The 14511-nt window shown below is 44.1% G+C and overlaps 1 protein-coding gene across 3 annotated transcripts in view; it reads left to right on the top strand.

Moving 5' to 3' along the window:
- Positions 1-14511, top strand: part of ASTN1 (astrotactin 1) — a 337153-nt gene that overhangs the window by 168693 nt on the left and 153949 nt on the right. For all 3 annotated transcript variants that reach the window (XM_032604868.1, XM_032604858.1, XM_032604850.1), the window contains exon 8: positions 2417-2501. In XM_032604868.1, the coding sequence (XP_032460759.1) occupies positions 2417-2501 (85 nt within the window). The remainder of the gene's footprint in view (positions 1-2416; positions 2502-14511) is intronic.

The following is a 14511-nucleotide window of genomic DNA, read 5'->3' as shown; positions in this document are numbered from 1 at the left end:
GAAATGAGGATGATTTAAGAGACGAATTTTGGAAATCCTCAAACTCTAACATGATATGTTTGAAAAATGTCTCTGTTGCTCTGACTCCGGGCTGCGTATAACATTATATGGAGGAAAGCTTTACTTGTTGTCAGTAGTGTGTCCCCACATAGTAATGAATGATGGAAATCTCATCAGGGGATAATGACTGTGAAGGCAATTGAGAAAGGTACAAATGGTAGATACTGCCAGCATTAGGAAAATCAAGCTCTGCTCGAGCTCTGAGTTGTTACTGCATTTACTTTTACATGTGTTGTGGTAACTAGATATCGGGTGTGGAAGGTGGACTACCTTTTTTGTCAAAGCCATCCAGTTAAGAACATTGTAAGAGTCAGACTGATGGGTTTGACAACCTCTTGAGATTCCTTCCTGTTTTGTAATATCATATCCATGCCTAATGTCCACAAGGAAATTGAAAGATGATCTCCTTAAGGGCGAATCATTTCTGGGTCCTTGACCCATTAGTTGGCTTGATATTGGCACCTTGGGGAGAGGTGGTGGTGATGGTATCTATAAATTTGGGACACACTCTTTAATTAATTTGTTTATTTTCCATTACACAGTATTTATAAAAGGTCTCCTCACATATAGGAAAATCTAGCTTGTTCCTGCCCTTGTGTAGCTTATAGCCTAGAGTCCATGCTTTCTTTGGAATTGATACGGTATGAAGCCTGGCTCCTGGTACTTCGCTTCTTTTGCCCACCTCTGGTCCTTGCCCTCGTTATCTTTCCTTCTATCGGAGAAACAGCCTTCACCTGAAAGCCTTATCATCAGCTACCGAAGCTGTGTTTTCCTATGTTCGACTCCCAGCTCCCAGACCGCTCCTAGATACAGCTCAGCACCACTGAAGCCAATAAGTTTCACCCTATTGTGAATCTAGCCCGCAAGGAAGCTTGAGTTTGTCATACAGGAGGCAAAATACTGATCTAACACTCCCTGTGGATCCCTCACAAACTAAGTTACTCGTTTCTACTCCACTCCTCAGCACCTTGACTGAGCAGGTGTCGGAGAGGAAGACGAGTGTTATCTGTTAGTGAGACCCTGATGGACAGTAGCTTATAGGTCAGTCTCAACAAGAACGGATGCACTTAGATCCTAACAAAAACTTCTTGCTCAGAGCCTACCCAGTCCTTGCCCCCATAACTGTGAGGCCCCTTCACTTCATTTTTATTGTTTTTTGTCTTTGAAAAGAGAAAATAGCTCTCAAAGCTATTATTCCATCTATATCCTTTTTGAGTGTTTCTTCCCAGGAAGATAAAGAAACCTTATCCTTTGCCTCCCTAGGGTCTGGCACCTTTGTAACTTCCAAATTTTAGGAAGTCACACTCTGTTCTTTCACTACCTATAAATTAAATAACCAGCCAGTGAAAAAGACAATACCGGTGCTTCAGTGGAACTGGTTTCAGCAGCTTAGGGATACGTAGCATTGCCTAAGGAATTATTAATATAAGGAAGCAGTTACAATTTTCTTCAAAGTCAGACTAAGTAGAGCAATGCTTCTTAATCTTTTGGGGGTCTTGGATTTGCTTATAAATCTGATGAATGTTATGGAGGCCTGCTGAGGAAAGATGCACATACACATATGTACAGTTTCACATACGACTCCAGAGGGGTCGTGGACCTCTTGGTACACTGTTGAAGTAAGTAATGATAATGAAACATAGTGATATCCTAAACAAACATAGATGATTCTTCTGTTTATCAGCACCAAGATAATGAGCCATTTTCACTTAAAAATAAAAACCCAGAGTTCTTATAAAACTATGATAGGTATAAGTGGCCTCCTCTAAATACAGCAGTTGTTCTTGGGCTAGCAGCATGGCCTGGTTGGGAAAAAAGGTCTGGAGTCAGACAGACATAGGTTCAAATATTAACTCTGCCATTTAAATCTGTTTCTAGATCCCTTAATTCTCCTGAGCCTCAATTTCCCTCATCAGGATAGCATGGCTAATCATATGTACTTTTCAAATTTCTTAGAAACATTTGATGAAATAACTCACTTATGTGGTCTTCAAACATGTGTTGATCATCTAATATGTGTCTTGCAGTATACTGGCCACTGAGAAAATAACAACAAAGGAGTCCCTTTGCTCAAAGAGTTCTTGGACTTTGTGTCTGCAGAGCCCATGTAATAGGTGCTTTGTAAACGTTAGTGTCCTCAACCAGTGAAAGTTATCACATAGTGAAAATGGAGAGATTGGTGGTGTGTTCCTTCACGTGGACAGTGGAGATGGGCGTGTATGGTATAATAGGATTTATGGTCTCATCCGTGCCAGTGTTAGTTTGATGTGATCATTTCATATTAATTTTCTCCAACACAGACATGTTAATCAATTTCTTCTTGTTTCTTTTTCTTCTTCCTCACCCTACTTCTAAGGGGAATGCCTCTGCTACGAGGGTTACATGAAGGATCCAGTGCACAAGCATCTTTGCATTCGGAATGAATGGGGAACCAACCAAGGGTAAGTGAGGGGACGGCGAGTTAGCCAGTTCCCGGACGTCACCGCTCCCTCACGCAGACGTGACGTGGAGCAATTGTGTGGAGAGGGACAGAGCTAAAGGGTGGTTCTATTCTGAACAGCAAACGGATGAATGTGTCACTGTGCGTTTCCATGTTTACACCATCCCAGTGGTGTCCACCTCATCTTCCTCTCCATTTACGAGTTAAGAGGTGATGCCTCTGACTCGCAGCCCCAAGCCTCCAGCTGGGATCTGGGAATCAAGCTGTCCCTCTCTTCCTTTTCACACCGCCATCAGCCACGAGGATTCCACAGATAGAACTTAGCTGATGATTTTGTTGGAGACACGTGAAGTCGCACACACTCCAGTGTAGCTCTCCCAGAGCTCAACGAGCTTTGCAAGACTGATACGAGTGGAAACTTGTTTTCACCAGTACTGTCAGAGAGGGTGAAATGCAACGACTCAGGGAGTGCTTGGCATTGAGTCAAAGGATTTTCACCTGATCTCCAATTACCATTTCTTTTTTTTTTTTTTTTTTTTTTTTTTTTTTTTTTTTTTTATGCGTTACGCGGGCCTCTCACTGTTGTGGCCTCTCCCGTTGCGGAGGACAGGCTCCGGACGCGCAGGCTCAGCGGCCATGGCTCACGGGCCCAGCCGCTCCGCGGCATGTGGGATCCTCCCAGACCGGGGCACGAACCCGTGTCCCCTGCATCGGCAGGCGGACTCTCAACCACTGCGCCACCAGGGAAGCCCCCCAATTACCATTTCTTGTAAGATCTTTGCTTTTCCCCGGGCACAGACAACTGGGATAAAATAGTTACCTTGTCTATTGCTTTATATTTTATTCATTTTACTTTTTTTGAATTTTTTTCATGGAGAAAAAATATACATAAGATAAAAATGATCATTTTCACCATTCTTAGGTGTACAGTTCAGTGGCATTAAGCACATTCACATCGTTGTGCCACCATCACCACTATCCATCTTCTATTGCCTTTTTTTTTTTTTTTTTTTTGCGGCACGCAGGCCTCTCACTGTTGTGGCCTCTCCCGTGGCGGAGCACAGGCTCCGGACGCGCAGGCTCAGCGGCCATGGCTCACGGACCCAGCCGCTCCGCGGCATGTGGGATATTCCCGGACCGGGGTATGAACCCGTGTCCCCTGCATCGGCAGGCGGACTCTCAACCACTGCGCCACCAGGGAAGCCCTTCTATCGCCTTTTGAAAGCAACTTCCTACTTTGTTTTGGGTGCTGAGAGATTACTTTCTGCCTTGGCTGGGTTATGGAGGAGGGTGTGGGAAGACAGGGATCAATGAACGCTAACTAATAATAGCAATCAATGGGACAGGGGAAACTAGAAAGAAATCAAGGCAAAAGCCACCTCGGGGCTTCCCTGGTGGTGCAGTGGTTGAGAGTCCGCATGCCGATGCAGGGGACATGGGTTCGTGTCCCGGTCTGGGAAGATCCCACATGCCACGGAGCGGCTGGGCCCGTGAGCCATGGCCGCTGAGCCTGCGCTCCGCAATGGGAGAGGCCACAACAGTGAGAGGCCCGCGTACCAAAAAAAAAAAAAAAAAAAAGCCATCTCGGAGTGATTGCTTAGACTGCAGAGTGGAAATGTGTTTGTGGCCTGGCAAGGTGGAGAAAAGAAATCACCGTCCCTTCCCACGGCACCAAGGAGGACTCCTAGCCCTGAGTTCGATGCTCAACCTCCTCTCTATGATTCGGAGGAGCCCAAGCCTAGAATACTGAATGTGGTTCTGGACTCTCAAAGCAATAAATATGGAGAAAAATGGGTGAGAGTTTGGAGAAGAGCAATAAAAATGATTGAAGAGCCCAAAGGAGTGATTTATGATGAAGGGGAAGAAGAACCCCACTCAGAGAACTTGACCAGCTGATGACTAAGTCATGGAATGATAGATGCCTGTAGATGTTCGAAGAGGGCAGATGTGCTGGAACAGGTTAAAGTTGAGGGATAAGGACAAGAGAGAATGAAGTTAAGGAGAGGAAATCTGAGTCACAGGTCGGAAAACTTGGGGCAAGTCAAAATGCCGTGAAATTTTTCTGTTAGTGAAAATGAAGGATGGCTCCGTTTTTCCACTGAATTTGTGATCTTATCAGGGAGGCAGTCCACAAAGTGTAGAGGAAGATGTTTGGAGAAGGGTAAATGCCTATGAGGTGGCCGGTTGTTGAAAGATTGGTGGGAAGGGCAGAGAACTTGGCTTATAGATGCCAAGTGGAGTTTGAATAGAGAGTGCCATTTGCTATGGCTGTGTAAAGTCAGTTCAGTCCCCTTACTCTCTGCCCTCTGACATGTTTGCATAGTTGCCAAGGAGCCAAGATTTTAGCTTATGTGCTGGCCGAAAATCTCAGTTGACTGTGATTCATATTGAGTAAAATATTGGAAAAGGTGATGGATAACCAGCTCTCTGTCTCTTAGCCTGCATACCTGCTGCTGAAGTAAACAATGACAAAAAATCACTTCACTTTTGTGCCCTGAATGATCCAGGCTGGCTCTCTGCAGTGATTGGATTTGGTGGCTAATCGCTCAAGCCTCCACATCCCTTGCCTACGGCCTGACTTCACTGGGTAATTGCACAAGGCTTCATCATTCCCTCTGGCTGTGTGTAGAGACAGTCTTGGATGTAGACAAGAGCCTCCAGGGAAATGGTGGAGGCCCCACGTTGGTGTCATTTAAAATAAGACAGGCTAGAGCCCTGAGTTAGAGACTGACAGGAACATTAGCCCCAGGAAACAGACAAGGAGACCTAATCTATCATTTCCATCTCTAATTTCCATTATTCTCTGATCATCACTGTCTATAAGGTCTCATTTTGGACACTAATAAAATAATGGAGCAACTGTTAGGAGGGGAAAAAAAGTGACTGTCATGAGAATAATGGAAGCAGGAGTGATAAGCAGCATGTTTACATGTACATAAAAAAGTGCCAGACAAAGGGCTGCATCTTCCTCATAGAATGACAAGATAAATGAAAAGTAGAACGTTCATACGTCTTGGTTTAGATCAGGGATCGGATGCCACGTTTCTTTAAATGATTCTTACAAAATTAATGAAAATTGATTTGAACGTGAAGACTGTCACTTGAAAAGTACAGATTGCTAACTAATGACACGTACTGGGGTATTATGGAGAAATCAGTGGTAGGCCTGATTTTCCTGAGTATTTTATTTAATGGTCCGGGAGGGAGCGGTGAACAGCTGGTACGGGTATTTATGTTTTTCACTTAGCATTCTATATTGTGTACATTAAAATAGCTGAACATTCTTTTGAAGTCGAACAACCAGATCCTAGGCCAGTGAAAGTTAAAATGAATTCCCTTGTGAAAATCTAGGTTAATGTACCAGGACAGAAGTATCAACAAGCAGTCGTGACTTTCAGACAAGGAAGAAAGTTGGTCAAGGACATTAATACAAAAAATTACAAATGGATGATTCTGGGAGACAGAGAAGTTATACCCGCAGCTTTATCCAGACTCTGCTTTGTGCTTCAGTTTACCTGGACCTGTATGTGTGCGTGTGTGTGTGATATGTGTGTGTGTGTATGTGTACATGAGTGAGCTGATTTATTTATAGAAATCCTCTCCCCACCCTACTCCTTCATCTACTCTCTCACTCATTCATGTTTTCAGCAGATATTCACTGTACCCGTCGTGGCCCAGGATAAAGTAGGTTGCTAATTATAAGAAGAAGATGTTATCTCTGCTCTGGAAGAATAGTCTAGAATAGATAGATGGGCACCTAACAAGAAAATTACAATGAATTCTAAAACCTATTAAAGGTTTGAGCAAAGTTCAGTGGGATTACAGTTTGACTCATGTGACATCTAAGGATCTGGAATAGGATTTCATTAGGAAGTTAGATCTTGAACTGTTCTATTTAACAGGTCACGAAGGTAATTCTAGGCAGAAAGAACAGCATATGCCAAGGCATGGAGGCTTAAGAAGCATGGTTTTTCCAGGAATGGCAAACAAATAACTCAATGTAGCTCACAGGTGCAGTTTATAGAGGCAGGAGAAGAGGCTGATAAGGTGGGTAGACTAGATCTTAAAGAGCTCTTGCTTACTAAGGCTTTGAACCTTAAAGCCCCATGTGTACACCCCTAGAATTGTCAGCAGGAGGTGTCTGTATATGTGGAGGGCTGTTCCGTCACTACACATTATTTTTCTGGACCCTTCAAAAGAAATTAAAACAATCCTAAAGGGGCTACCCTGGTGGCGCAGTGGTTGAGAGTCCACCTGCGGATGCAGGGGACAGGGGTTCGTGCCCCGGTCCGGGAAGATCCCACATGCCGTGGAGCGGCTGGGCCCGTGAGCCATGGCCGCTGAGCCTGCGCATCCGGAGCCTGTGCTCCAGAACAGGGGAGGCCACAACAGTAAGAGGCCCCCGTACCTCAAAAAAAAAAAAAAAAAAAAATCCTAAAGAGAAAACAAAAACCAAAACAAACACACAAAAAAACTCTCTAAAGACTATCTAAGGTTTTATTTATCTGGATCCTGCAAATAAAGCAGTCTTAAAATTATCCTGTAGATAAAAGTTTTGAAGACCATACAGCAAAGAGTGACAGAAAATTGGGGACCATAGGTACAAGACATGTGAATCGAGGGGGTTGCAGCCATTTTTGGTGACTCTGGTTTTGCCAGAAATGCCCAAGGAGAAGTGAGGCTAGTTGAGACATTCGTGTGTGAATCTTGGTGATAAAGCCAGCCACTGTAGTTTACCCAGGTGACAGGATTCAGGGTGGCAGGTTGTAAAATCACTGAACTCATTACAAAAGAGGCTCTGATTCACTAAAAGTAAAAATAGCTTCAAAAAGATTTAAACAAAGTCATGGATGACAGACTTCTAATGAGTTATTAAAAGAACATAGGATGCCTGAGGTTACATCCTTGGTCTTTGAGGTTGGCAACAAAATCAATCATTGCCTGCCCCAGCACCCTTGGTGACCCAGGTGCCCAGCAGAGGACCCGGGATGGAAGGATCCCGCCCTAGTGCAGGGCTTTACCACATCTCTGTCTAACCTGTGTGAATCCACAGCTGCTCAGCCTCCCAACCCTGTGGCTTCATAGACACAGCCAGGGACTGTTAGTGTCTCTATGTGATATTTGTCTGCTAGGACAACAAGGACAAATTAAAAAATTTCACAGATAAGAAATGAGACCAATAAATGAGGGTGGAGGAGGCAAGAGAGATGATTTACATGAAAATATTAGAAGAGAAAAGACAAATTTATTTAGCTACTTTGGAGATTATTAAGAAAGGCTCTAATAATGTTTTTTGTTAAATTAAGAGTATACCCAGTGGCCTCTAGGTACATTTTTCAGAACACCACGGTCAGATTAAATTCATGCATTTGAAGATTCCCGGTAAATAATAGACTGATTTCTTATTCTGGCATCTCAGATACAGAGGGCAATACCAAGGAGATTCCCCACTAGAGAACATATTACTAGATTTCAGTGCTGAAGAATGGTGGTAGAGTGATAATTTATGAGATGGGAAAAGACCAGCTGTGGAAATGAACAGGTGTTTCTCCAAGGTGTTAGGAGCTGTTGTCAGGAGTAATCCTGCTCATCAGAGCACTTGTTTCACTGCCTGCTCAGGAGGCAACATACTTACCTACTTACCATGACATCCCCCCCAGACTAGTACGTGTGTGTGCTTGTGCCTGTGCATGCACACACACACTCACACACTCGTACGTAGCCCGTGCCACCTTAATATGGCCTTTACATTGTCCCAGGTTTGTACTGTGCTTTCTCTTTCTACAACTCATCCCTGCTACTCACCCTCCCAGGGATCCCTGCTTAGGGTTTCTAAATCTGTATAAGGAACAAATGCCCCACACCATAGAATCCAGTTTCCTTTTCAAGCCAAGAATGGGGACCATGTTTGTCATGGCTGGCCTCAGCCCCTCGGTCTTGCTCCAAAGCGTCCTTGACAGAAGGTAATTTTATTAGGATCTGTCTGAATGATGCCATCCTAAACATTTCCCTAGAGACCACTCACAGAAAAATGACCACAGCCCACTGGAGAGGATGCCTTTGCCTCTGAGTTCTAGGTGTTAGCAGAGACCAACCTGCACTGATGATTCCAAATGATCTAAAACCCATTCTCACCTTCTGGCCACCTAAAGCTGAGCCAGAACATTCTCTCAGCTGTCTGACCATCAAAGTGCAAATGCTGAACCATCGTATGGCAGTGACCAGAATGCTAGGGGGTAGCTCTGATTCCCAGCCCAGGTCTTGGGCAGTGTTTGGCCTTCTTTGACCTTCCCAGAGTCTCGTCAGAAGTGACTCAGATGGAGTCAGACAGTCCTGCGTGACATTTGACATTTCCTGACTTTCGTTTGTCCGTCTCTAGCTCATCGTCTGGCTTTTATTTCCCCACCCCCATGCCTGTCTCTGTATCAGTGATGCCCTGTTCACCTTCCTCCAACCCCTCAGACAAGATTTGCAGGCCGGCCTGCTGCTGCTCTTTTATCTCTGGGCGCCCTCCTCCCCTTCCCTCCAGCCCCAACCTCATTGTCTGTGCCCAGCTCCTGTCATTGCCATGCCAAGCACAAACGGGATTATCCTCCCACTAGCTCTCTTTTTATTGTCCTTTTTTCTCTTTGTGTGTGTGTGTGCGTGTGCATGCGTGTGTGACTCTTTCTAATTGTGTGCGTGCGTGCGTGTGTGTGTGACTCTAATTACCTCTCACTTATTCACTTATTCCTAGCAAGGGTTTCCAGTGGTTTTATTTGGCCCTTTATTTCTCATTCTTCTTTTCTTCCTTCCCTTTTCCTTTACTTCCATCTGCTCCACTTCCCCCAGGAGTCAGTGGAAATGTGACTGTCCTTTCTCCCACCTATTTCAGTGTCAAACAGGTCATCTTAGCTCTTAGTATTAAACCTAAAGTTCCTAGTTCCTTCTCTCGCTAGAAACTCTGCTGTAACCTGATTCTAGCTGAAATATTGCCCTGTAGAAAGAAGAACTGACCCCCTCTGGGTGAGCAGGCAGGAACTGAGTGGTTGAAAGTGGATCTCCACCTACCAGGACCTCCTCAGACGGGCTTAACGGGGTCAAGTCCCCTCAGTTGTCTTGGGGGACCCTGCACCTCATTCTTAGGGATTATTCTCAAGTGGAAACATGTTTAATTTGACCCATTTTCACAAAAGACATGTGGTCAGTCAGCTGAGTACAGCCATATGCTTTGTACATTGCAGGTAGACATCTAGCACAAAGAGCAGCTGAGGGCTGAAACCTCACCCCTGCAGGCCCAGGAAAGCAAACTCTGAGATGCAGGGGGCATTTGTCCTGATGCGTGCCTTTTTCTCATTTGCACAAATGCAGTTGAGGAGCTAGAGCTGCCCCTGGCCGGGGTTGTTTTAGGTGATGCCCTTTGCTCCCCTCTTAGAGGCAACTGTAACCTTGGTTACTCAAGATGATAAGAGAGCAAAATACGCCTAATAATTGACTCCCTGATGCCAGTTCATGGAGCAAATACTTAAGAATCATCTGGGGAGCTAATACTGATTTCCGATTGCTACCCCAGGAGATATATTAATTTCATGGGTCTGGGAGAGGGCTCAGTCTTTGTACAGATGGAAAGCTCCCCCCAAATGCTTCTGCAGCCCAGTCAGACTTAAGAGGCCCTTCCTAAGCAAGGTGTGGAGTCCCCACATCCCCACCAGGAAGGCATCCTCTTACCAGTGCACCATCCCCTCTGATGAAAAGGATGGGTTTGTAGACTAGTGGCTGAGTGCATCCTAAAGGATTCTTGTGTTTTACTTTTGGGGAAATAGAGAGCCAGAGAGGTGAAGAAACTTGCTCAAGGTCACATAGCTGGTGGCCAAGCTTTATAGTGACAGGTGGGTATTGGAGATAAATCAGTTGGGTAAATACTGATTTCAGAGAGAGCCAGTGTGATAAGCGTGTGACATTCTGGAAGTCATCAGCTGTGGATGAGAGATGGGCATTCCCCACCTGCTTCTCTGCATCCTCCTCCCCAGGGCACCGAGGGGACTCAGCTTCATCCCACCCTTCCCCACATGACAAGTGTCTGCAGTCCCCCTACAGTACTGCCTACCCCCTGGAGGAGAGTGAAACATCCACGGTGTTCTCTCTGACTAGTCCAGTCACGGTACCAAGAGACTCATTTTAAACAGTACCGGAGGCAGGAACACTCATATTTCCTCCAGTATGACCACCAGGGTGAAAAAATCAACCTCGATTTACCCTCCCATCTGCTCGAGAATGGAAGATAAATTGTTTCAGTTTTATAGAAATGAATGTTTTATGTTTGGCCCAGGCTTTCCAGAGAGTGTCCTGAATTTATATATTCTACTGAATGCATGGATGTTTTCTACTAGGAATGCTCCCTGGACCTGCAGCTTCTTTGGGTTTCAGTCTAAGAATACTAGGTTTGAGAGTGCTGTCATCTTCCCTGGCTTTGGGCATCTTGGCTATTTATCTTTTTTTTTTCTTTAAAGTAAATAGAAAAAAATCCACTCATTATCCCATGCTCAGAGAAAACTTCCATTACCATTTTGTCATATTTCTTCCCAATTTCTTTTTCTATGCATCAAAAGTTTTGCTTTCCACTGCCCCCCTTAATTTTTAATGCATTTTTGTTCTCTTTCGTTATTTAACAATGAGCATTCATTACTTTTGTAACCACAAAATTTGGGGGAAATTTCAGAAGGAAGCTTTAAAAGTATCTTTGTTGTATATTATTTTTCTCAAAACGTTTTCTCTGGGGAAGTTATTCTTAATGTCTATCTGAAAAGCCTCAGTTGAAAACCTGGTTTTGGAGGAAAGAAGAAAGTGGCTCAGGGTCTAGCGTTCAGGTCAAATTCCTCTAATGTAAACATCTCTGTAAGTTTTTGTATAACAAAGGGCTGGATGAACACCAGGAAGTGACCCTCGAATTCAGCACAATATTCAATGCAGTACAACTTCAGTGTCACTGAAGATTTCGATCAGTCCCTCAGATGCTGCCGCTTAATCGCTGCCATTTATTAAGCGTATAATGCTGGGCTCAGTGTTGGTGGTGGTGTTGTTTTAATATCATCCCTAATCTTGATAAAAAGCCTCCAAACTGGTTAAGAGGTGAGCAGTTAGTAGTGTTTATTCCACCTGCAGTCTCTGTGAAAACAATTTCAGTAAAAGTCATCTTAAGGTTTATTCTTCCTAGATAAGTACTTTGAATTCTGCTTCGAACATTCACACTGCAATTATTTTTTCCTAAGTTTTAACTTTATGTAATCTCAGGAATTGGAGAGCAAACATTTTGTCACTTCATGTCTTGGTTTTTATTTTATCTTTTTTTTTTTTTTTATAAAAGGAATGCATATAATTTGTAGAAAATCAAAAAAAAAAAAAAGAAAGGAAAGAAAGTCACCCACAGAGCAGTAAAAAAAAAAAAGACAATCCAAGCCACCTGAAGTGGCATCCCCTGGAGGGAACTCATTCTGAACTCTTTTGTTTGTTTAGGGATAATATTTTTTTTAACAAAAACCACACTATATTGTTATATCTCTTGCTTTTTAAAATATATATATTCATATATACACGTACGTATATATGTATGTATATGTAGTGAGAAAGGTGCCTATTATTATGTGAGGCTCAGCAATATGGTGACCAGGGTCACAGTGGTGAACAGAATTGCCTGATGCCAACATCTGGCTCTTTTCATTAGACCATGACGCTACTCAGCAATTGGAATAATCTTTTCCTTCCCTGGTACTCTTCTTCCCATCAAGTTTATTAACCTTTCCACACGGTTTTCCACACTGAGAGTAGCATGGTTGGCTTAAGGAGAGAGAGCCTGGAAACCAGGCTTTCCAGCTGAGGTTGGCTTTTGGATCTAAGATCTTTGGGTGGAGGAGAGTCCCCAGATTTCTGTTGTGCAGGACTGTGAAGGGAGGCCGTGGACAGCTGTTCAATGCCCCAGTGCTGCACTAGCCCAATTAGCCCCGGAGGTGGAGGACTTCCGTGTGGCTGCCCAGCCCACAGTGCCCGGCACGGACTTCCTCCAATCCTGACGTACAGCAGAGACTCCCTTGCTTATAACCAAATGAGAAATATGACTTTATTTATGTCTGTATTTATTTATTTATTTTGGTTTTTTTTGCGGTACGCGGGCCTCTCACTGTTGTGGCCTCCCCCGCTGCGGAGCACAGGCTCCGGATGCACAGGCTCAGCGGCCGTGGCTCACGGGCCCAGCTGCTCTGCGGCATGTGGGATCTTCCAGGACTGGGGCACGAACCCGTGTCCCCTGCATTGGCAGGCGGACTCTCAACCACTGCGCCACCACGGAAGCCCTGTATTTATTTTTTTATTGAAGTATAGTTGATTCACAATATCATATTAGTTTCAGGTGCACAACATAGTGGTTCAATATTTTTATAGATTACACTCCATTCAGAGTTATTATAAAACATGGCCATACATCCCTGTTTGTATAGTAGTTTGTACCTCTTAATCCCCTACCCCTGTCTTGCTCCTACCCCCTTCCGTCTCCCAGCTGGCAACCACTAGTTTGTTCTGTATATCCGTGAGTCTGTTTAGGCCTTGTTATATTCCTTCCACATGAGACGGATGACTTTAAATAGAGTGAGTGCTCACCGTGGTGGGATGGTCACAAATGGGAACATACTCCACACTGAGAGAAGCCTACCTGGAGTTAAATTAACATCAAAGCCAGTGAGCTGTAGTACTTTGCATGCCTGGTATTATAACACTCCCCACACTCTACCCTTCAGGGGCAGTAGTAATAGTCGTGATACTAATATAGTAATAATAATAGCTGACACATATAGTTCTTGGGGTGCATCAGCCAGCCCTCTGAGTTCTTTTCATGTACCAAGAAATTTATTTCTCATTTCAGCACTATGAGTAGAAACTATTGTTTTCCCCATTTTACTGGTGATCTGTTGAATATTTCAGCAATATTGAAAGTCTCACTGGCAAGAAAAGAGAATCTCGGTCCCTAAGGAGAACTTTCTGTTGCCAAACCCCTCAAGGGCTACTGTTCTGAGAGTCTCAAAATGAAAGCAGGGGAGAGGCTACAATTCGGCCTTGAGGCTCTGGGGACAGGGGATCCTTGAGTCGATGCCTTGATTAAAACAATGACAAGTATGTAGTCTGTAGTTAAGTATCTCTTCCAGAATGATGTAGAGTCCTAGGGAAAGTGACGTGTCACTAGAGGGACCTAGCTGGAGGCCTAAACACAGTAAATGCTCTAGGCTGGTAACTGTTGGGACCAGACACCTGTTACTGAGTAGCTCTGTGCTCTGGCCAGTGTAAAACCACAACTGTGGATTCAAATCAAGGTGGCCCATTGTAGCAGAGGCCATGGCACACTCTTCACCATGGACCCTATGCAGGCATTGCATTTGCCCATTTACTAGGCAAGTCCTTGCTATTGGCAAAGATTCCAGAGCCTTTGCCCGATGGGTCAGGAGTGAGATCTTCACGTTTGAAGGATGGGGCCATCCATTTTATTCAGACTACTTGGCCTGGAAAGAAGGTAGTCTGGGATATGTTCAGAGGTTCTTCTTTCCAGGTATAGTCTTAAATATCGTCAACCAGACTTCACTTAATAGCCTTGGTCAAATGATCTCATCTTAACCAGGAGGCTGGGGGTAGCTCACTTCCTAGAGAGTTTATGTTCACCTGCTCATATTTTTATCTGTATGGGAGGCAGCATAGCACAATGGGAAGAACACAGAGTTGCAGACAGACACGCTTGAGCTCAAATCTCATTTCTTCTACTAAAAGCACTCAATTTTTGGCTAGCTTCATAACTTTTGAGGCTCAATTTCCTTTTCAGTAAAAATAAGAATGTTGCACTCAATAATGTTACATAAAATATGTAAGCACTTAAATAAGTGATGGCATCAAGTATCCCGTTGATGATGTTTTGCATTGGTCACAGCCTCATTTATGTTCTATGAACTGCCTCCAAATGATGAGATCTTAACATCAATTCGGCAAGTTGCGTTTAG

Source organism: Phocoena sinus, chromosome 1, assembly GCF_008692025.1.
Source record: "Phocoena sinus isolate mPhoSin1 chromosome 1, mPhoSin1.pri, whole genome shotgun sequence".
NCBI classification, from domain to species: Eukaryota; Metazoa; Chordata; class Mammalia; order Artiodactyla; family Phocoenidae; genus Phocoena; species Phocoena sinus.
This window is presented reverse-complemented; position numbering and strand designations above follow the sequence as displayed.